Source organism: Periplaneta americana, chromosome 7 (assembly GCF_040183065.1).
Source record: "Periplaneta americana isolate PAMFEO1 chromosome 7, P.americana_PAMFEO1_priV1, whole genome shotgun sequence".
NCBI classification, from domain to species: Eukaryota; Metazoa; Arthropoda; class Insecta; order Blattodea; family Blattidae; genus Periplaneta; species Periplaneta americana.
In genome coordinates, this window is record NC_091123.1 from 174,410,535 (window position 1) to 174,433,822 (window position 23,288).

General features: G+C 35.7%; 1 protein-coding gene across 2 annotated transcripts in view; it reads right to left on the reverse strand.

Annotated features, from left to right (window-relative positions):
- Positions 1–20,561, reverse strand: part of LOC138703769 (armadillo repeat-containing protein 8-like) — a 47,695-nt gene extending 27,134 nt beyond the window's left edge. The window contains exons 1-5 of one of the 2 annotated variants that reach the window (XM_069831934.1): positions 20,141–20,561; positions 17,374–17,447; positions 8,063–8,277; positions 7,532–7,722; positions 2,217–2,377 (exon numbers count right to left, since the gene is read on the reverse strand). In XM_069831934.1, coding sequence (XP_069688035.1) covers positions 2,217–2,377; positions 7,532–7,722; positions 8,063–8,277; positions 17,374–17,447; positions 20,141–20,167 — 668 coding nt within the window. In that variant the 5' untranslated portion in view covers positions 20,168–20,561. Of the gene's footprint in view, positions 1–2,216; positions 2,378–7,531; positions 7,723–8,062; positions 8,289–17,373; positions 17,448–20,140 lie in introns of both variants that reach the window. The other variant, XM_069831935.1, reaches the window with a different exon arrangement.
- Between the last annotated feature and the right edge of the window lie 2,727 nt (positions 20,562–23,288).

A 23,288-nucleotide genomic window follows, 5' to 3' on the forward strand; every position in this document is an offset into this window, starting at 1 on the left:
CAAGTATGAACAATTACTATTAACTTCTGATAATTTACTTAATCTTATACCTATAAAATTTTTTCACAGTATGAATGATTCCTATAAAATTTTATTCGAACTTATTTTACAGGAGTTTCAGCATGTCTTTCAATGTGCTGCAGATGAAGATGTTTCAAGGTGTAGGGAGAACTTTGAAATGGGACAGAGCTTTCCATCTATCTATATAATCAACACTCTCAATATGGAAAATGCCAGCTTTGGGTGCGGTTTTAAAGTTAACGGTTTTTAAATAGTAGTGCAATTTGCAGACTGCAGTAAAGAACAAGAGCAAATATTTGTCACAGCACACTAGTGAGGGGAGTTAGATTTTTAAGTAGAATCGAACATATTCTATAGTTCATATACAGTAAAATCCCACATCTCTGGCACCCAAATAACTGGCAATACCAAAACAACGACATTTTTGGCTAGGCCAAAAAAAAAAAAATTCATGCGAAAGGGAAGAGTCGGACGAAGATGTGAGTGGTTTTCGTGGATCGCACATGCTGCATATTGTTTACTCTTTACATTTTTCACGTGTAAAAACATAGACAGAAAACCTGTTATGTCCCTGGAAATCGGTAAACTGTCACTTGGGCCTTGCAAACAATTTGCACAGACAATACCTTTAAATTTACCACTTGAACTCGCCCGTTTGAAGAGGTGTTGGATGAGTGTAAATAGGAAAGTGTGAAATTCTCTGTTCCTACAGCGCATAAAAGTTTTATTCGAGTAATAGATAGTATATATAAACAAGAAGATATTACAGATATGTTAAAGAGGTTCAAATCATCAAGTGCTACTTCATCTTCATAGTTGCGACGTTGGCTACACTGCTCTTCACGTCACATGACCACTATTTAACATTGTCATAAGGCTACAAAAACTTTTAGTATTTTTTACGCTATTATGTATTACAATAATTATGAACTAATGAATGTACTGTACATTACCGTATTTAGTACTAAAAATAAACGTTCGTATTTCAGAACTTTATTTTTAAATATCTACTAGTGGCTTGTGCAGCAAATGCTGCAAACTAAGTTCATTAAACGTTCAAATAAACATTTTTCAGATTTATTTTCAATGAAGAATACCAGACATTTTGAAAGTTATTTGCTTCCATAATAATGAAAGATACTCTCTCTCGAGCCAATACTGAAGAGAACCATGCATATAAATATCTACACCACACCGCCATTAAGTATATGAAAAAGATCCAACCCCACTTGATTAATAACTATAAAAATATTTGATTTTTAATAACATTATTATCTTACGTAAGTTTTATAGCTTTCAGATACAAATACTATAAATACTATATAGCTGCCACTCAGTAAAATATAGAAATCAAAATCTAATTTGTTATTCTCTACATCTACTTACATAACCCCAAAACATTTCACTTTCATATCATCAATATAGCATTAATATGTATAATTAATGAAAAATAGTCACATCATGGCATTAACAACAATAATATTTCATTTCTAATGGTAATAATGTCATCAAACCACCTCAAGTTTTGTAGTTTTTAATATCAAATACATATCTGTACCCAGAAAATTACACACCACAGAATTGAACCTGTAAATTATTTTTAGTAAGTTAAGTTTTTAATAACCAATTTAATTTGAGCTCTAAATATGTCAGCATTCTTGCAGATCATGGCCTTCGTGTAATATTGTTTACTGTAGTGTGTGTTTTGTTTTATTCTGAAATGCAATTAGCTAGTTCTCAAAACTGACGACAGATGGATTTTGGAAAATAGGAAAATTATGTTGAAAAATTGACATTTTACTGAAAACTACTATTTTTCTGAAAAACTTTGAGTTCCAAGCTTCAAAATGAGGGGTCATTTATTAAAATCCGTTCAGCCGTTTTCCCGTAATTTCCATTACCAGTTCAAATTATATATATAGATATGAAAATTACTAAATTTCAACATGGAAAAAAATGCTTGTGCAGTACAGTATGTCTTTATACAACCTATAAATGAGTATTTTTCAATTATCCGGCAAAATCGGTTATCCGGCACTGGCTTTGTGCCACAGTTGCTGGATACGAGAAATTCTACTGTACTATTGAAGTACATTTATCTCCAGCCTTGAAAGTTTCAAAGATGCTTCTGCTGGTTGTGTGTCTATGATTATTATTTTTTAAAAGAAATTTCATATAAATAACACAGCTAGTACCTTGATGTGGATACTACTGAAGACACTTTTTGGTTCTGAAAGCACATGTTGGCCAGACAGCGAAGACTTGGCATCTGTACTTTGTAGTGGGGAGAACACAGTAAAGCTGCCAAAGCAGGAACGGCTCCTTGCCCACACAGTAAGTTCTGATTATCTGTTGTCTGCAAAACATATTGTATCATAACTATAAGATAACACTTGTAATACATTTTATATAATAATGGGGAATGTGCAATGTCCTTTTATTTTACAATAAATTGTACAGCCCCTAATTATGAGGAGGAATACACGCTTTAATCAAAATATTTTTTATTGAACATAAAATTGGATTTTACTTCTCCTTTCATGAGAATGTGAAAGTGTTATTATGCCACACACTTTGGCCATGGATAAATATATAATAGGATGCGAAACTGGGGTCAGCACCATCTGGCAGTGGGGGGTTGAAATAAGATGATTAGCGCCCAACGTCGTAGGTGGTGAACATTAGAACTACGTGTTGGGTACATTACCCAGAGTTCTCTATTTATTCATTCGAGATATTGCTCGAGGACTCGACGAGGAGCCAAGATGGCAGACAGAAACTTGCTAATAAGTGAACATAAAGTGATATTACGTGTGTGTATAAGCAGGGCATGTTAAACAGTGATGTTTATGGACGTTGTAAAAATAGTGCTGTTGAATGTATTGTAAAGTACTAGTAATATAATAAATTGAACTATCTAAGTAGTTCTTGCAGACTTTTCCATTGCGCTGTACAATAAATACACAAAGAATACAATCCCAATTATCTAACCTTTTGCTTTATTTTTTTTGTCTGTGTCTGGTTATATTTTAATTGGGTAATGTAAAATAGATCGTCTCTTTTATCTTCCTGTTGGCTCCGGTAAGAATTTTCAGTAGAAGATGCTGTGAGGAATAAAAATGTAAATGTTTTATTTTAAATTGGATAAGTTTTGAATATCTATGAGGGTGGGCGGGAATACTTTCTGCACAGTTTAACATTTTCGTCACCAGGTGCGCTGCTAAATGCATGGAGTAATTACTCTTTTTTCTACTTGGTGCGCTTCTAGATGTAATAACGCCCCTCCCTCTAACAGGTGGCAGCAAGATCATTTTCTCTAACAGCGCCTCTAGTATGTGTTATGGGAAACTCGGTTGTGTTACGGGAAACTCGGTAAGTTTCGCATTCTATTATATATTCATCCATGCTTTGGCTCTGTAAAGGCACAGTAAACTAGAACAACTGCTCATTATTCTTGAGAAAACACAATCCAATAATAATCTATCAAAGGTAGATTTATTTATAGCAGCTTTCTTCATAAAAGAGAAGGATACCATGTCAGCCAAAATTCGTAGTACAAAGACCTCAACATAAACAATGAACCTTTAATCCTGTCTAATTTTTATAATGTGAAATATGTTGTTGTTTTCTAATGCCAGGCGTTTGACAATAAAGTCATTTGACCTCTTGCACTCCAATATTTTTCAAAGATATTATCATGGTCAGCAACTGAAGCACAGATTTTGAGGTGTTCCGAATCCATTCCTTGGTTTGAGTTGCACAATGGGCAGTTAGGGGACCGATATATTCCTATTCTATGCAGGTGTTTGGCCAAACAATCATGGCCCGTCGCCAATCTAAATGCAGCTACAGATGATTTTCGTGGTAAATCGGGAATTAACTGTGGATTTTGATGCAGAGAGTTTAATTTTTTCCCTTGGGATTGTGTTATCAAATTTTGTTTGTTGAAGTCTAAGTATGTAGATTTAATAAATCTTTTCACAGAGTAATACATAGATTTAGTAACAGGTCTGGAAGTAGCAGTGCTGCCTTTCTTTGCTAAAGCATCCGCATTCTCGTTTCCCAGGATTCCACAATGGGATGGTATCCATTGGAATACAATTCTTTTATTGAGTGATATTAATTGAGAGAGCATTTTAGTTATTTCTGCTGTTTGAGATGAAGGTGTGTGTTTAGAGGCTATTGATAGAATAGCTGCTTTGGAGTCTGATAATATAACTGCATTCTTAAATTTATTGATGTGGCATAGAAGATTCCTTAGACTTTCACTTATTGCAATGATTTCACCATCAAAACTTGTTGTTCCACACCCATGAGATCTACAAAGTGAGAAGAGACAGCACGTAACACCTGCACCGGCACCTTGTTCTCTGGAGATCAAGGATCCGTCAGTGTATAAATGAAGCCAGTTTTGTGGAGGGTGAAATATAAATACTTTTCATGCAATTGTAAACAAAAGACGTCGAGGAAATTACAGGGAAAATGCTGTAGAACATGGCAAAGTCAATCATGAAAGTGAAAAGTGCATCGTCAACTATAAAATATGTTCTAAGCATATTGAAGGTGATGCATTTTACACGTTGGCACAATGTATTAGACATAAGATTTTTTCGTAAGTATCTTCACAGCTGGAATTTACAGTTTTAGACACAAAAAAATTACCACTCCTGTAGTGTGAATCGGGTCCACCGCCTGGTTCACATGACTAGGAAAAGGATGTTTATTTTGCACCCAATTTACCCCTTGAATTTATCTTTGTTATAGATTTTATTTATAACACTTGATCTAAAAACAGATAGAAAAAACAACAAACAAAGGGAAAACAGAGTGGATTCGTGCATATGAAATTCATCACATGTGCAAACCTAAACTTTCGTGAAATCAATCAAAGTTTTCCAAAGGAGGCTTAGCATATAGCAACCGGTCTTTTTTTTTTTGTATAAGGTGATAGAAAATATTGACACTGCCTAACTCGGGAATGAGGGAAATGAGAGAAGAAATATTAAAAGGTATGCGAAAACTCTCTCTTGCAAGGGAGATCGGGGCTGAGAAAAGCTGAATATGTGAGCTCCAAGCCTGCTGGCCACTTGTCTCACTCCAAGTTTCGCTGCTCCACTGAAGGAGCTCTAGATAGTTTTGAAGGGGAAAACCGAAAATGGACGTAACCTACTATCTACCACAAAAATGGGGGGAAGGGATAAGAAGCTTGACAGCAACTCGGAAGAAGAAGAAGAAGAAACACTGAAAGGTACTGCGTCCTTTTGTGCGGTGTGAGTGGAAGTCCAGTAAACTCGCCCATGTACCAAGGATAATATACGAAAGCCAAAGTCAAGATTCCTATTCCGAAGACGTCTGTTTGGAAAAAAATTAAAAAATTTTGTGGGGAGAAGGATGTGGGTCCGTGGCCCATTTCTTTTTGACATTTTAAATTCGTCTTACCGCATTAGGAAAACCATAGGCAGGATGAATTGTCTCAGTGTAGGAGACTAGCCAATTGGCTCTTTGGTGAGTTTAATGATGTATAACTCGATTGAAGTCTACACCTGTGGAGTAACGGTTAGAGTATTCGATTCCCGGTCGGGGCAATTTACCTGGTTGAGGTTTTTTCTGGGGTTTTCCCTCAACCCAATATGAGCAAATGCTGGGTAACTTTCGGTGCTGGACCCCGGACTCATTTCACTGGCATTATCACCTTCATCTCATTCAGACGCTAAATAACCTAAGATGTTGATAAAGCGTCGTAAAATAACCTACTAAAAAAAAAAACTCGATTGACAAAGAGGGCATTGGTTAAGAAGAGTGGATGTTATTGTTATTTCTAACTTAGGAATAGGTGATATGGTTTCATGTAGGGTAAAGTCACACCAATGAAATAAATGGTTCAGAGCACAAGTGTCATAATTCCACTTTCCATAATAATAGAGCTATACATGCATTTTGAAGTGAGACATATCAACATTCCTGTTCCATGAAATGTGACCGCTTCAAAATAAAGTTCAGTGAAACAGGAGACATTATAAGATGAGGCATATAGACAATATTGGCATTATTATAGCGACTCAAATCACTCCTGCTTGTACACCAACAACCAGCTCTACACACAATGTAATGTAATGTATTGGAACACTGGCCTTATATGCCCAAGGTTGCGGGTTCGATCCCGGGCCAGGTCAATGGCATTTAAGTGTGCTTAAATGCGACAGGCTCATGTCACTAGATTTACTGGCATGTAAAAGAACTCCTGCAGGACAAAGTTCCGGCACATCCGGCGACGCTGATATAACCTCTGCAGTTGCGAGCGTCGTTAAATAAAACATAACATTTAATGTATTGGAACTGGGTAGTATACAATAGAGTGCTCCAGGACACCTACAAGATAATCCTGGAATGTTAGCATTGCCACTGGCTGAACTGCCATTAACCTTCTCTCTCGCTTGGTGGAAATGTTTTTATTGCCTGTAGAACATCATAGGACGCAGAATAGGAATTAGTTTCGTTCTTAAAAAAAAAAAAAAAAGCATTCAATGGTATGAATAGAAGAAAATTTATAGAATGCAGAAAATTACAGCATGTAACAACTTTCTATTGCCATCTCCAAAATCACTTCAATCGATATACGAGGAACTGTTTTATGACTCTGGACTTAGGCCTATCCAAGAAATGAAATGGAACTTTTAGTTGAGAAGAAAGAGGAAAAACACACGTTTGAAAGTAAGTGATCAATATTATTACAGATTTTTTTTTAAATACTTAGAGTCGACGGCAATTCAGAAGGCGGTTGTCTGCTAGCGTTTGCGTCAAGAGAGACAGATAGAGAGAGCAAGGCAGCGTACAACATTGCCACATCGTACTTCATGAGCACATGCAATACAAATAGCGCAGGAGAGAATTTAAATTATCAAAAGACAATAATGACCTCAGCCGTTGATTACTGTAAGCATGACACCAAACAAACCCTCTTTCCTTCACTAACAATATTCTTTGCACGGTTCTCAATCCCACACCACATGCTTCTGCAGTCGTTTCTTGCATGCTGGCAATGTTGCTGCCAGCATCAAGATGGCCGGCAGCGTTCTGCTCGTTAACATTTTTAAAATAATTATACACCTTAAACACTATTTTCCGCGCCTGCTTGTGTAATACTTGTCTTCTTACAGTCTCTTCTTCCATTTATTTACCTTACATACACATAGTAAATGTTAGTTTTACTTATTCAATGTATTGAAACACTCGCACGTGAACAAACGAACTCAGGAAGTGCTTGTTATAGACTGATTCCGATTGGTTCTACTGTACAAGCTTGTGACGTCGCATAACAGAAATGCTACATCGCATATAGAAGCTAACCGCCTTCTGAAATGCCGTCTAGTCTAGTCACTCATTAAATTCTTAAGATGCTATTATAATTATGTATCTAGACATAAAATTAATTTTCTCAGAAGTGAACTTAAGTTTTTATATACAGTTCCTCATATGTTCTGCATAGTATTCATATAACAGATGTGTTTACCTTACAACCAGCAGTAAGAATGGTGGCTACACACACTTGATTGGATACAGAATGTGGAACGAGACTCAAGAGATGAAGAGGCAGATTTTCATCTTGGCAGACCAACCCAACTGGAGCACATGGGTATTCGAAAATGGTCCTCAAACATCTTAAACAAGACTCAATTAATTTTGCTTCTTCACTTCCCAAACCTGTCAGACAAAGCCACTGACGTATTCAAATTGCATCTGAGTATAATTACTTCATAAACAATTTCTTGTCTTCAATAAAACACATACCTTTATTTTCCTGTACTTTATACATTTTCATACACATTCTTCAACATGTAAGCTTAGTTGGTGATAGTTTATCAGTTAACAGACGTATCATGCAAATCAATTTTCAAACCAATAAACAAGAAATTATTTTAAAACTTTAAGGTTTATTATAAATTATCAGTTAACAGCCTTATCATGCAAACCAATTTTCAAACCAATAAACAAGAAATTATTTAAAATTTTAAAGGTTTATGATGAAATAACTAGTACTTGCCATTTATTAACATTGGTACAACACCCAGGTCTACCAAAGCTTTGACATGGTCTTCTGTTCCCTTTGCTAATGATCCAAGAGTGATTGTTGCTTCCACTTTAATTTGTGTTGGCATCATATTGTCACCAAGTAACTGGAGTAAACGGGGTACTACACCCTGAGCAATTACATTTCCTTTCTGTCGATTGCTGCCAATAACTGAATTTTTCAAACACCTGTAACCCAACTATTAGTTACATCTTTACACCATGTAAACAAGAATGTTACAGACTTCCTACTTAAATGAGAATTCATCATAACAAGAATTATCATACATCTTGATTACACAACTTTTAACACTGTTTCACTTCGGAATATGTATGATAAGAACTTTCTTGTGTTAAATTTTAACATACCTTGTTTACATGTTTCGACCTATTTTGGGTCATCTTCAGAACTGGTCGTTGTTGGTCTTGGTGCCTCTTGTTTCCTGTGAGGGTGCGTTCGTAGTGTAGAGTCAAAGAGTGTATGTGTTTTGAAATTGAGTTGTATGTTGAGAATATCGTTGGGGTGTGTTTTCGTGTGTCTGTATATTTCATATTGTTCTAGTGTGTTGAGTTTCTGGCTTTTTGGTTGGATGTGCAGTATTTCCATGTCTGTGTTGATGTCTCTGTAGGTGTGGTTGGTATTTGTGATGTGTTCTGCATATGTGGAGGTGTTTTGTAATTTTGTTATGGCTGAGATGTGTTCTTTGTAACGTGTTTGAAATGATCTGCCTGTCTGTCCTATGTAGAAGTTGTTGCAGGTGTTACATTTGAGTTTGTATACGCCTGTGTGGTTGTATTTGTTTGTTTGTGTTGTTGAGATATTTTTGTAGAGTGTTATTTGTTCTGTATGCGATGTTGTAATTTAATTTCTTGAACGAGGTTGCAATTTTATGTGTTTTTTTTTTTTCGTATGTTAGTGTGATATATTTTTTGTGTTCTTGTGTTTGTGTTGTATTCTTCTGTTTTTTGTGGTTATGTTTTGTCTTACGTATTATGTTGTTGTCATGTAAACAAGGTACGTTAAAATTTAACACAAGAAAGTCTTATCATACATATTCCGAAGAATTATCAGATCCAATTTCCTAAAATTTAAATTAATTCCTCCCACTTACAGGCTTGCAATACAAATGCTATAAATGGCTAGCGTACTTTAAAAATGTTGCGTTTTTATATACAGAGAGAGACAGCAAAAAGTACCGCACTGTGCAGGAGGTATTGGAAAACAGATTGCCTGCAATTTATTGCTCGACTCACCGGTAAGCTGTAACAACACGGGCGGGTGTTCAGTTTCATTAGAGTAGGCCTAAAATTCCCGAGTGCTGAGGATGAAGAGCAAGGACAGCGGGAAGCATACTGAGTGTTTTGTTCCCCCAATTTAAGTGCCTGTGATTTTTATTTGTGGAGAATTTACTAAAGATGTTATCAACTGGTCCAACAGAATAATATCTGTTATTTTTTTAGTAGGTTATTTTACGACGCTTTATCAACATCTTCGGTTATTTAGCGTCTGAATGAGATGAAGGTGATTAGGCCAGTGAAATGAGTCCAGGGTCCAGCACCGAAAGTTACCCAGCATTTGCTCATATTAGGTTGAGGGAAAACCCCAGAAAAAACCTCAACCAGGTAACCTGCCCCGACCGGGAATCGAACCCAGGCCACCTGGTTTCGCGGCCAGAAGCGCTGACCGTTACTCCACAGTTGTGGACAATATCTGTTATAGTGACAATTAATATTTGAGGAGAAAAATTCGATCCAGCGCCGGGGATCGAACCCGGATCCTTGCTTCTATGTACCAAGTGCTCTGACCACTGAGCTACGCCGAATTCAATCCACAGCACCGGACCGAACTCCTCTCCTACAGTGTTTCCCTTTGTGGCCTGACTCCAAGTTTGGCATATACGTTGACGTTTATATTTCAAGTCAACTGCCATTATACAAGGAGCGCACTCAACTGAGTGACTAATGGCCGGGATTCCGCAGTAAAGTGCACAGCAATCTGTACAGAATCATGCACCGCCACAAAAGGGAAACACTGTAGGAGAGGAGTTCGGTCCGGTGCTGTGGATTGAATTCGGTGTAGGTCAATTCCACTGTGACGGGTGTTACGTTCAGAAAGAGATTCTTCGAAATTTAATTGGAATACAATAATTAATAAAATATTTTTACTAGTTCTTTTATACTCCAATGAATCTCCACTTCTTGCTTGTCAGACACAACTAATTTTTTTTTGTAACCATTATTTGTCAGGTGATATAAGTGAAATAAACAATGTGACGGGTGTAACATGAAAAAGACATGCATAAATTAATGATACAGTTCAACTGATAACTCTGTGAAGTTCACAGTTTGAATTAATTGTGTTACCTATTTTCAGTGAGAGGAAAGTTCAAGGAATCGAGTGATATAATGGATGTAATTAAAATATTAAGCCCTACACTTACAATTTAATTAACCTTATGTGACGAGTGTTACTTAATAATGTGACGGGTGTTACTTGTCTGAAGAAATTTCACATTTGGTTTTTTTTTTGGTTCAAATCATAGAACATACATTTTCTGTAGTTCACTACATAGACTTAAGAGTACTGGTAACCTAATATCAATGGTGGACATATGTTTTCAAAGTGTGCAATTTTTTTTAAGTTAACTTTCACTTAGTAAATTACAAATATGATGTTTACAGCTTCAAAATTGTACTTCTGACGCTCTAAAGTAAATTAATACAAATATTTAATAGAAACAATAAAAAATACAGCCATAAAATCAAAATAGTGTGGCTAGAAGTACAGAGTCGCTTTTGATATTAAACTGTTGTTCCTAACATAAATTTACTTTTTAGTAGGCCTATATATGCTCACTTCAACAAATGCTAAATATAAATTCATATTTCTCACAATGGAATTTAATAAATTTTACTAAAACTGTAATTACAAAACAAAATACAACAACTTAAGCAGCATCATACTCAGAGCTGTCTCAATTTTTGCTATTTGGACAGCTTTTCGTAGTGACTGAAATTTCGTTTCACTGAAAACACTAGTGTTTATTAATGCAGCTTTTCTTGCCCTTTAGTTTTAAACTTTCAGTTTTGTTTTCTTACTGTGAGCAGCAAATTCTTTTCTTGATAGCTTCTTTGTTCTCCTAAGCTTGTCCCCCTCTCTCTCTCCTTCTGCAAATAGTCTTCATATCTGTGTTGTTTGGGTAAAGGGAGATGTCATAAAATGAGCTTGGTGATAAGTGAAATTTAAACTTGGAACTCTTACTGAAAATACTTTTCTACACAAAACACAACAACTGCTAGTATTCTTTTCATTTTTGCACACTAACTTGTATAATTTAACTTGTGTGTTCATCTGGGGAACAAAATTCCATCTGCACAAAAAATTACTTATTCCCCTTTACTCGAACACCACAGAATTTTATCTTTATTTAATTTTCTTTGCCTAGGGCATGCAGGTTGCCTCTCAGCTGCTGATTTCCCCATTCTGCAGTTAAATATATACGGTATCCAGCTATCTCAAAACGTTAAAATAAATAATTGCATGGTTAACATGCAGCTTCGTGTATCCTAAAAATGCAGCAGCTTAATCTGCATTTATTTTTAGGTTATGCTAGTGGTTAATATCTTCAGTAATTCATTCCTTGTTAAGTAAGCAAGAAATAATGTTATAGAATAGAAAAGTACTATGATTAACTAAAATAGAACATAAGTACATTTACCTTTGTAGCCTATAACTTTTATGTAAATCAGAACTTTCGACCAAACATTCAGCTTAATGTAAATTTGGTGGGAAATCTTTCAGACAAGTAAGATTTTGGAGGAAACAGGTATTGACGACTGTTGATAACTTAAACTTCAGATTTACCAACATTTGAAACCTATTTAATAATGTGTTGTGGGAACTACCTGCAATAAATCAAAATACAGAATTCCTGTGTTCTCCGTGCTCTAATTTTGTAACACCCGTCACATTAAAACACTTGTTATTTTTAGTTTTAAAAAAATTTAAAAAATACTGTACTTTTGGCATCATATTTCGACTTTGCTTTCAAAAATTGGTGCCTTCAGGACAAAAACTGAGAGCAAGAGAGCAACTTTAAGCATATTTTGTGACGGGTGTTACATAAAAACACTTATTTTAAAAATAGCAAATTTTTTAACTCACTGACATTCATAAAAGTAAATTGACACTGATTTTAAAGTCTTCTCTTTCTGTTAATAGAATTACACCAGAGAACAGCCTTGTTTATTAATTTTAAGTTATGGTTTGGCAACAAACTGCCAAAGTAAATTTGACAGATCAAAAGTACACACTAAAAATATTCACTTCGGATGTATGTAAAACAAAGATGAATTAAATAAATCGAACTTTTCTGTTAATTTCTGAAAATATGAACTTTCCTAAAGAAAATGATATAAAGAACATATACTGAACACGAAATTTAATTTTTAACTTCAATGTCCAACCTATCGTGGAATTGACCTGTAGCTCAGTGGTCAGAGCGCTTGGTACGTAGAACCAAGGACCCGGGTTCAATCCCCGGCGCCGGAGCGAATTTTTCTCCTCAAATATTAATTTGTGGGGAACTTTAAAACAGAAAATGTACAAGAACAATCCACATACTCTTAAAGTCCTGGAGAATGAAATCAGACAAGTGATATCTGAAATTTCAGAGGCAGAGATACGAGTATTTCAGAATTTTTTAACACAATGCAATGTTTGTATTGAGAACATTGGACATAATTTTCAAAAGCTGCTTTGATAAAAGGTAAGATCTACATCAAGTTCAACTTCATTCATTCATTAGGTAACTCGTAACTAATAATGTAGGCCTACCATAATGAAACTGAATGCCTGCCCGCGCTGCTACAGCTTACCGACGTGTTGAGCAATGGATTGCAAGCAATCTGTTCCCCAATGCTCCCTGCATAGTGTGGTAACTTTTCACTGCCTCTCTCTGTATAAGGGTGCATTCACATCAAAAAATTTTCGACATAGTAACTTAAATTTTTTTTAACTTTATTAACAAGTCGTGTTCTTGTGTGCATGTTTCAATATACAGGGTGGCACACGAAATGTCATACCATTTAATTATCACATAAAAATTTTAATATTGTTGTTTTGATGTTTCTAACTGCGCTAGTGGATGCCAAAATTCATGGAAAATCCGATAGGTAGCATCACAGTTTGGATGTAACCATAACTACGAGCACAAACATCAATTTGTGAAATGGCGGACAATGGGTGATTGACTGTTGAACACAAGGTGAAAGTTATTCTGTGTTGTGAGTAAACAAAACGTTCAATTATGGGCTAGGGAACCTCCTCGCATGCTGCATGAAAAAGAAATGTTTGGGGCAAAAGTTTCTGTATGGGCCGCAATTTCGATTCACAGAATCATCGGTTCAATTTTCTTCGATGAAACTGTCAACCAAGTTCGATACAAAACCATGTTGGAAAGCAGTTTTATCCCCCATCCCATGGCAAAAGCTCTCACTATGGAAACTCAGTGGTTCATGCAGGATGGAGCCCGTCCACACACTGCAAACACCGTTCTGGATTACCTCCACGAGATGTCTGATCTTCGTGTGATGTCACATCGACATGGGTGCGGCAAAATGTGGCCGCCTCATAGGCCGGACATTGATCCGTGCGATTTCTTTTTATGAGGATTCCTAAAAGAGAAAGTGTACCAAAGGAGGCCAGAAAATGTGGTGCAGCTCAGAGCCCTTCTAGTGGAGTTGTGCTGTGTGCTATCTGAAGACTTGTGTCGAAAAGTGGTGACGAATGTAAGGGTTCGTTTGCAAGAGGTTGTGAGGCAAAATGGCGGTCATATGAACATGTTCTGCATTACAGATAAAATTCCAAATCCTAATTATTAATTCTATATAATTTTGTAAAGCTTTAATACAAATCAATAGGTATTACGTGTAAAATAAATGGTATGACATTTCGTGTGCCACCCTGTATATAGGCCTATTAACAAAATCATGTATCTTGGCTTTTCTGTCCTGTTTATGAACAAATTTTTGTTAACTTTTGTGAATGATAATTTTGATTAACTCTGGCAATGTTTAGCAAATTTGTGAGGCAACAAAAGAGTTGTTTATATCAGAGCAGTCTCCCACTGAAACATTTTGTATATTCTCCTTTCCCCCTCTTTAAGTTAAATTGTGTTTATTAAAAATTTAAAAAATCAGCAGTAAAAAACTCTAAAAAAAATTATGAAAGTCTGCTGCATAATTAAACAATAATAATCCCGGGTGTGACAGCCCAAGAAGGGCCAAGGCAGAAAAGCTAACTCCTCGCCTCACGTCCACATGCATCAGCAGAGGTGAACGATCATCCAACAAGTATGAGGATATCGTGTGGTTAGTACAATGATCCTCCCAGCCTTTGTAGCTAATTTGCAAATTGAATTTTTCTACCTACTGTAGCTCCTAAAATTCATCATGATGCTGGGTGGGCACCAGTCCAATACACTGGCCGAAACTTCATGAGAAAATTTTTCTCCCATGAAGATCCAAATCTGTGTGTATTTTGTACCCCATGATGCTACAGCAATAGCTCAGTTATTAAAAATTTCGCCAAAGTTACTTCTGCCTATCTTTGTACAATCTTTCATTACCATACTTTTTGACAAGCTTCATTTTTCTGTAAATCTACATTATAAATTTTTAAAGTTTGGTCGTAGTTGTAGTTGTAGTTGTGGTGGTGATAGTGGTCGTAGTAGTGTGTTGGTGGTGGTGGTAAAGTATTATTACATTTTCAGCACTGGTATAAAGAAAGCACTTTGCTATAGAGGAATTTAAATGTTTCAGTTTTTTATCTCGAATATCTTATACCTTATTTTATTTCATGGAGTGCAGTTTCATAGAAAAGACTTTGCCGACAGACCTTCTACTGCCCCCTACTAATTGGTCGCCATAAATAAATGTCTTCCTTACTGTGACGGAAATCTTGTCTTCTCTTGTTAGTAACCAATCACAACCTTCGTTCAGAAGAATTGACAGGCTCCCGTCAAATCCACGTGGAGGCAGAGTTGTCGCATCTTTTCCGAGTTCCAAGAATCCCGTCAGTTTCACTGCATAATTTCGAAGGTCACCAGGATTGTGGCAACTGTGCAATGTTGGGACGAGGGGGACAGGATGGAATTGTCAGAGGTGTTTGTGTAGGAAGTCATAAATCTGTAAGTGGGTGTTCAAAGGAGCCACCGAACTGCACTCCTTGAAATAAAATAAGGTATAGAAAAAATGGATTTGTTTTAATTTCCCCCCCCCTCCCTCCTCTGATGATATGCGAACCCACTGGTTTTCTTCGTGGAGTATATGTGGAAGATAGACTGTATTTAAATGTCAGATTTAACATTCGAGGCTGTGATATTAAGGCCAAGTCAAGTTTATTTATATCTGAAGGGAAATAGTGCACTGCCACTGCAAATTTGTCTCTTTCTGGAAGAGATCTCAGCAATACACATACCGCAGATATCTTATCTTGTGAATGAATACCCCAGGCACTGAGGTACTCAACAGCATCTGGGGAAAAATTATTAAATTTGGGGACATTCTGGGGACGAATTTTCTTCATGGACAAAAAGCAAAATTCCGGGACTGTCCCTGGGAAATAGGGATGTTTGGTAACCTTACAGCAATTACGACTTAATATATATAGGAAATATGAATGTGATAGTTCACAAGTCTTACTTCTGCACATATCACATACCCTTACAGACGAGATTTTTCCAGTGACAGTAGTACATGAAATAATCTACCTTACAATGTATTGCATAATGGCTGATTGCCTAATATTCATGTTGTATAAGTATGAATAAGCAAATATGTGTGAACTGCAATGATATACAGGGTGATTCAGATCACCCATAACAGTCATTTATTTCGGAAACTAGTACATTGAAACTTTCGAGACAAAAATATTTATAACTAAAGCACATGTGAACTTTCACTTGAACTTGACTTCATCAATCAGTCCTAACAGGAAGTAGGGTCAGTGGCGTATTACTTTAAAATTTCAAATGGGAGTCAGGGTCAAATAGGGTATCATTTGATAGAGCTCCTCGAAACAAACAACTTTCATAGGAAATGTTTTTATCAATTCCTACTCTTTCGATGAGAAAACATACGAAAAAACAATGACATCAATATTGAGAAATGTTACAATACGAAAATCTAAACAAGACAATTAATGTTGACAGATGTTGCTGAAAGACTGGATAATGCCATTAATTTTTACAAATGTTCAAACTGTCTGCAGTTCTGAGCAGCACACACTCGTACTGTCAGTAATTACTTCGGCGTGGTCAAGTGGCTGGAAGGTCTCTCGGATTCGCTGTTTCATGTCATCCCTTGTTGTGGGATGATCTTGATAGGCGATGTTTTAACCGTCCCCAAAGATTCAAGTCAGGAGATCGTGCTGGCCATGCCACAGAACCGCATCTGTTCATAGTACGTAGGAGGTATTTGTAATCACTCTTAAGTTTTAGGTAATTATTTTATTAGCCACAAAAGTAATTGCAAAACTAGAAAAATGTACATACGTAGGTACAGAGAAAACAAAATATTTTCTTCTTATTGTACATTGTTGGCAAGGCCACCTGAGCTTATTACCTGGCTAAGTGCAGTATACATGTAGATCTGGCCGTAGATATTGTATTGCGATGACTAAAGGAAACACTGCTGAGCGAGCAAAGGGGAAGGGGTAGTTTACTTGTATTCATCTCTCGACGGTGCTGCCGGCCACCAGGTCTACACTCAACAGTTAATTGTGCGTGTGTACTATGTCAACATTAAATGTACTCATCTAGTTTACTTTCTCTCAGTATTAATGACATTACCTTTTTGTATGTTTTCTCATTGAAATAGTAGGAATTGAGAAAAACGTTTCCTATTAAAGTTGTTTGTTTTAAAGAGTTCTATCAAATGGTACCATATTTGATTCCGACTCCCATTTGAAATTTTAAAGTGATACGCCACTGACCCTACTTCCTGTTAAGGCTGATTGATGAAATCAAGTTCAAGTGAAAGTTCACATCTGCTTTAGTTATAAATATTTTTGTCTCGAAAATTTTAATGCACTAGTTTCCGAAATAAATTACTGTTACGGGTGGTCTGAATCACCCTCTATATACAGATATATCTTTACTTTACTTACTTATTAAATAGCCTATACACACATGACAACGAAAAATATTCTATGTTCATACTCACTTCTCAGTTTAATACCTACAGCAAAATTTACTTACTGAAAGAGTTCAATGTTTAACTTACACAATGGCTTCTAAACATTTATCTGCATCAGGAGAATAAAGTTCGTCAATGTACGACCGGGAACTCTCTACATCCTGAAATAATAATAATAATAATAATAATAATAATAATAATAATAATAATAATAATGTGTGTGCAGTTTGAATTGCACATACTTCCTCTTTATACAATGATGCATCAACTATATTGCATTCCATAAAGTCTGACAGACGACATAAACATTGGAGATTGACTACTGAGCGGATTTTTAAATATGGACTCTTAATTATAGGGTAGTTTTATATGGCGAAAACAGTGTTATACTTTTTATTTGTCGGAAATGACGGGAACATTTTTTTTATTACTAATTTATTACGATTTATACAGTTGAATTCGGCGGGCTTTGTGGTGATTGGTGGCTTGGTTTGAGTGGGGGTGGTTGTGATTGGCTGCTGGGTGGGAAGTTCGATTCGTCGATCGATTGCAGTATTGAACAATGTGTCTTTTGTGTCGACTTCGATCGAAAATGGATCGTGTCTTGTGCGCGAAATGTAGAACGAGTGAGGTAGAGTTTATTAGATTGAGGGAAGAAGAATTGCGTGAGTTCTTAATTAATCATGGTGTGTTATCTGATAGTTGTGCGTGTGGCCATTATGGAGATATTTTGAAAGCAGATTGGACGAGGAAGGGTTTTAGGTGTTAAAGAAGGGTTAGTGGTTTGAATGGGAAGGGGGTTGTGATTGGTTGCTGGGTGGTGTAGTTCGATTGATCGATCGATTACAGTATTCGAGGCTGTCTTTTTTGGGTAGTGGATGTTCGTTTGATGTAGTGATAGCATGGTTGTACATTTTGTATATACGAAGGTTAGGTTTGGTTAGTTTAGGTTTTTATTAACCAAGTCGTACCAAGAATAATCATGGTTTGTTATCTGATAGTTGTGCGTGTGGAAATAGTGTGGATATTTTGAAAGCAGATTGGGAGACCCCATATTCACCACTTCACATCGAATTGGTAAGTTGCAAAGCTTATTATATTCGCTGGTAATTATGGATTTTGGACTATTTTTTTCAGACTCCCATTTTCGCCTTATTTTACCGTTGTAAAAACGATAGAAATACTTTCAATTGTCGGAAATGACCTGTAATAACGTGTTCTTAGGTTAGGTTAGTTTAAGTTGTAGTTCATTTCCGATAAATGAAAATATTTCTATCGTTTTTACGACGGTAAAATACGGCGAAAACGGAAGTTTTGAAAAAATTGTCCAAAAGTAGTCAATCTCTATAATTACCATAGTTAATTTAAAACCATGACCAAAATGATAGCAGGTTTAAAGTAAGATATGAACTACGCTAAAACTTAATATATCGATGGCTCAGAATCAGGCTGTTATATATATATATATATATATATATATATTTTTTTTTTTTTTTTTTTTCAGGAGAGCTATTTTAAGCTCCTGACATTCAAAGCTTCATGAAAAAATTGGAATAGCTTCTAGCAATCTTATGGAGAGGAATATTTACAATTTTGTTCGATTCATATATGCAGACAAGAACTGGAACACAATGAAACAAAGATTTCTTTCTTACAAAAAGTTGGGCTTAGAACAGTATGGCCACCGGCGCAGATCTGTTGGCTAAGGCGCTTGCCTGCCGATCCGGAGTTGCGTTCGGGCGCGGGTTCGATTCCCGCTTGGGCTGATTACCTGGTTGGGTTTTTCAGAGGTTTTCCCCAACCGTAAGGCAAATGTCAGGTAATCTATGGCGAATCCTCGGCCTCATCTCGCTATCACCAATCCCATCGACGCTAAATAACCTCGCAGTTGATACAGCGTCGTTAAATAACCAAGTAAAAGAAAAAGCACAGTATAGTTCTCGGCCATCGATATGTTGTGCTACCAGTTACCCTATTGTCACTCGTTAGTAATGCGCATTCAATACCTCGTACCGTAAGTCATAAAATAACGCAGCAACGGATACTAAGATTTTCCCACAAATTACGGTTCAACAGAAAAACTGAATACGCAGAAATATGTATATAACTTTTTTGTATACCGGCATTTTATTAATTCACCGTAGTAATTGCAATTATAAACTTCTCTTTTTCCTAAATACAATAGTTCTGGTTCCTCTCTCAGGTTGTAGCTAGATTTATATAGCTAAACCACGTCCATAAGATTACATTTTTCTAATTTATCTATTATATTTGTAATTTACTTTTCGAACAACGTCCCTCTTATCTCATGGGGATTGTGGATTACGTATGTCTTTGACCTTAAGATCTTATTGGTGTAAAGTGCAACTAATAAAAAAAATTACTAAAAATCTTCGCAATGTCATTCGTCCCCTCTCGTACCAATCACGAATGTTGAGATGTGTTTCATTACATACACTCACGTGAAAGTACCATACTTTTAATCATTCTGTTATAGTCATTCACAGACAATACATCAGGCAAGTAAGCTCCATTATTTTACGCTTGTTACATTAAAGTATGTATATATTTTAGCGACAAAGTGAAACTGAAATGTATACCTTTGCGTCAGAGCAGTCAGAAAGCTGTTTTCAAGGCCTACGGTATGATTGAAGGGCACAACTAAGAGTTGCAGTATTATGGAGAAACCTGTGATTTTAAAGATCTAGCATTAAACCGAAATTTGTTTGGAGCTAATTAATAATTGCATTTATAACTCCATATCTCCAATTCGATCCTCTGTCCTGAAATAAAATGGTTCTTAAGACTACCACTATCAAAACTATTAAAATTACAGTAACTGTATTATATTTACCATGAATGGCTGCATAACAGACACCATTCTGAAGTCAATGAAGTGTAGACAAATTAAATCTGAATATAAACGTGCCAGCACATGTAGTGGCACAAACCGCTACAAATACATAAACACGGAACAAGTTGACGTTCTGTAAACCATTTGCCTTCGATGGAGATTATAGATTTCTTGCGATATTAGAATGTGTTTTGTTTAATTTATGCTTTATTTTTGCAGGAGTACAAACTGAGTGCAGAGAATCAGCGCCGACAAATTAGAAGTTTGTAGTATAAATTCCCTCCTATAAGAAAGCATAACTCGAATATGAAAAAAGAAGCCAAGTACGTAAATACATTCCCACCTTACCGTGGTAACACAATAGCACAGAAATAAAATAAACTATAAAACATCTTTGAGAAATACCGACGCGCGCGCACACGCACTCACTGTTTCTCTGCAGTGTTGCCAATCCATAAACTTTATCCCTGAAACTTTATTTTAGAGATAAGGCATGAAATTAATCCGAATAAAATAATCGCCTTATTGCAATGAATTTAATCTGTATAAAATAATCGGTTAAGCTATAATGAGCTACGATAGTACTTTAAATCAGTGAATAATAGAAGAGATTTTTCGTAAAACCGAGTATTTTCCCTGGACCAAAAATACATACAAATGGAGTAATTTGCCGTGGACCAAATTTGTGGTAAAACGGTTTAACTGAAGTACACATTACCTGGATCACCAATACTTATAGCTGTTCCAAATAATCTTCCAGAATTATGCATTCAATAACTTTCAACCGAAATAAAACACACCTACAGTAGGTCTATACTGGGAAAAAATTCCATGTATAAAATTTGCTATTAAACTTTCAAGTCACAAGCGTAGTCTAGATGTTAGCAAGCAGCTACCAAATATGTGTTCGAACCTGATTTGGGCTGACTACCTGGTTTGATTTATTCCGAGACTATAGATGGTATGATAATGACTTAGACTTAAAGGAATCAAAAGAGGTCATCCAATCCTATTGATGATATTTATACTGGAATGGACTAGATATAGCTATGTATTATTATTATTATTATTATTATTATTATTATTATTATTATTATAGCATTATGTGAATACAAACAATAAGAATTGGCATACACAGAACAATAAATAAATAAATAACACAAGTTAGGCTCTATACATATAGACTTATCAGACATAAAATTTGAAAAAGGAATATTAACGAGTAGTATACCTAGTCTTGCCCATCCTAGTATAAGCCATATATTGGGTGAACAACCCTCCACACACACGCTTCCACTGCTTGCAAGTCTTGGGTGAGTCAAGCCAATAACTGTGCATGGCTAGTGAGAAAGGCTAAGGTGCAAATCAGTCACATGGTTAGCTTTGTCTAGTCATGGCCATTGTGACAATCGCCTAAACATGTTCAGAGTTCTAAAGATTAAAGGAATTGTTATATTAAACTCATGTTAAACATGCATTTATATATAAACTTCATGTTATGACTAATAATGTGACGTACTGTAGCCTGTCTTTCTCGTTAGCCATGATAACCGCGGTGAACTGGTGTCAGAAAATCCGCAGTAAATCTACCCACAGTTTGGCACTTAAGTTATTACTAATGAATACTAAAAAAGTAAAGTAAAAGTAATTTACTCATCCACATCAAGCAAGATGTTGAAACTGGCCCTGTTCATTTTCCATAAATTTCTGGTATCTGCTTAGGAAAGTAACCATTTACCCTTTGCAATTCCGTTTGAGAAATGGAAGCAATTTCTTCACGAATGTTATTTTCCATTTCTCTAAAATGTGTGGATTTGTCCTGTGCACTTTGTATTATACACACTGCATTACACTGCCTAAACAATACGTGCATATCTTGCAAGAGTAAAACTCACACTGATGCCTGACGTGACCTTCAGCATGGTGGAGGTGGGAGGCTTAGCAACTGATTCCACAGATTAGCCATGAAAGCACAGGCATGCGAAGTATTGTTCACCCAGTATGTATATGAAGGGGCAAGAATGAGATAGTCCAAAGCCACACTTTTAACGAAAATAGTTTTAGTACGAGTTCATTTCTTACACTTATGGGGCAGTTACTAGTAAAATATTATAAAATTTACTCAGTAAATGACATAAGTATACACTAAAGAAATTATGATCATGCACCTAATAGCATTAGACTCTAAACTATTAATATGCTCTCCTTTGAAAAATTGTTATACACACACATATATCTCATAAATTTTAAATGAAAATCAGCCCTGGTAATCAGCTGAAGCGAAATTAGTACTTACGTCCAAACAAAGCCTTGGAATACAAGTAACTTGCCAACCTCTAAGCTACACTAGTGCACAGTGGGTCAAAATACAAATCTAGCAGAACAAAATAATTAATAACTTGTCTCCTATACAATAGATTTTTATGAAAATTTGTACAGAAGTTACAGGTAGTATATATTTTTGTGTACAAACTCTAATTACATTTGTATGAGAGAAACTGAGGAACTAAACCTGCCCTGTATGACTTTAGGCTTTCCTACCCTTTTCTAGCAGACGATTTTAGACGAAATTAATAAATGTTCTATGTAACAGATTTTCACGAAACTTTGTACAGGAGTTACAGGTAGCATTTTTTTTTTTTGCAAACTCGGATCATGTTTGTATGAGGAACTACCCCTTTATAGGATTTGGTTTTAGATAAAATTAATCCTTTGTAGACTGACAGTTAATACATTAACTGCAGCCTCTATGGGTTAGCCAGGAAGTATAGTATGTTTTATTTATATGTTGATATTCTTAAATTTTATGTAACATTAGACTTATTTAAACTAATTAAAACATTTCTTATATTGTTTTTTATTATAAAAAAAGAGCAAAATCATTTCAACTGCATCATGGTGTTACAAAATATTTCATTGTTTCTAAAGCAGTAACAGTGTTATTAAAGGACACAAGATTGGTGGAGGAAAGCATGGGTAGCTGGGTATTTCCACTAATTTCAAAGTGGGCCACTCTTAACAATAAATACATACTGTATTTTCGTATTCTTACATTTTCATTGTGAACCTAATTTCGAGTGATTTAGAACTAAGTTGTTGTGTCTCCTAGGGTTTAAAATACGATCATATAAATAAAAAATGTATAACA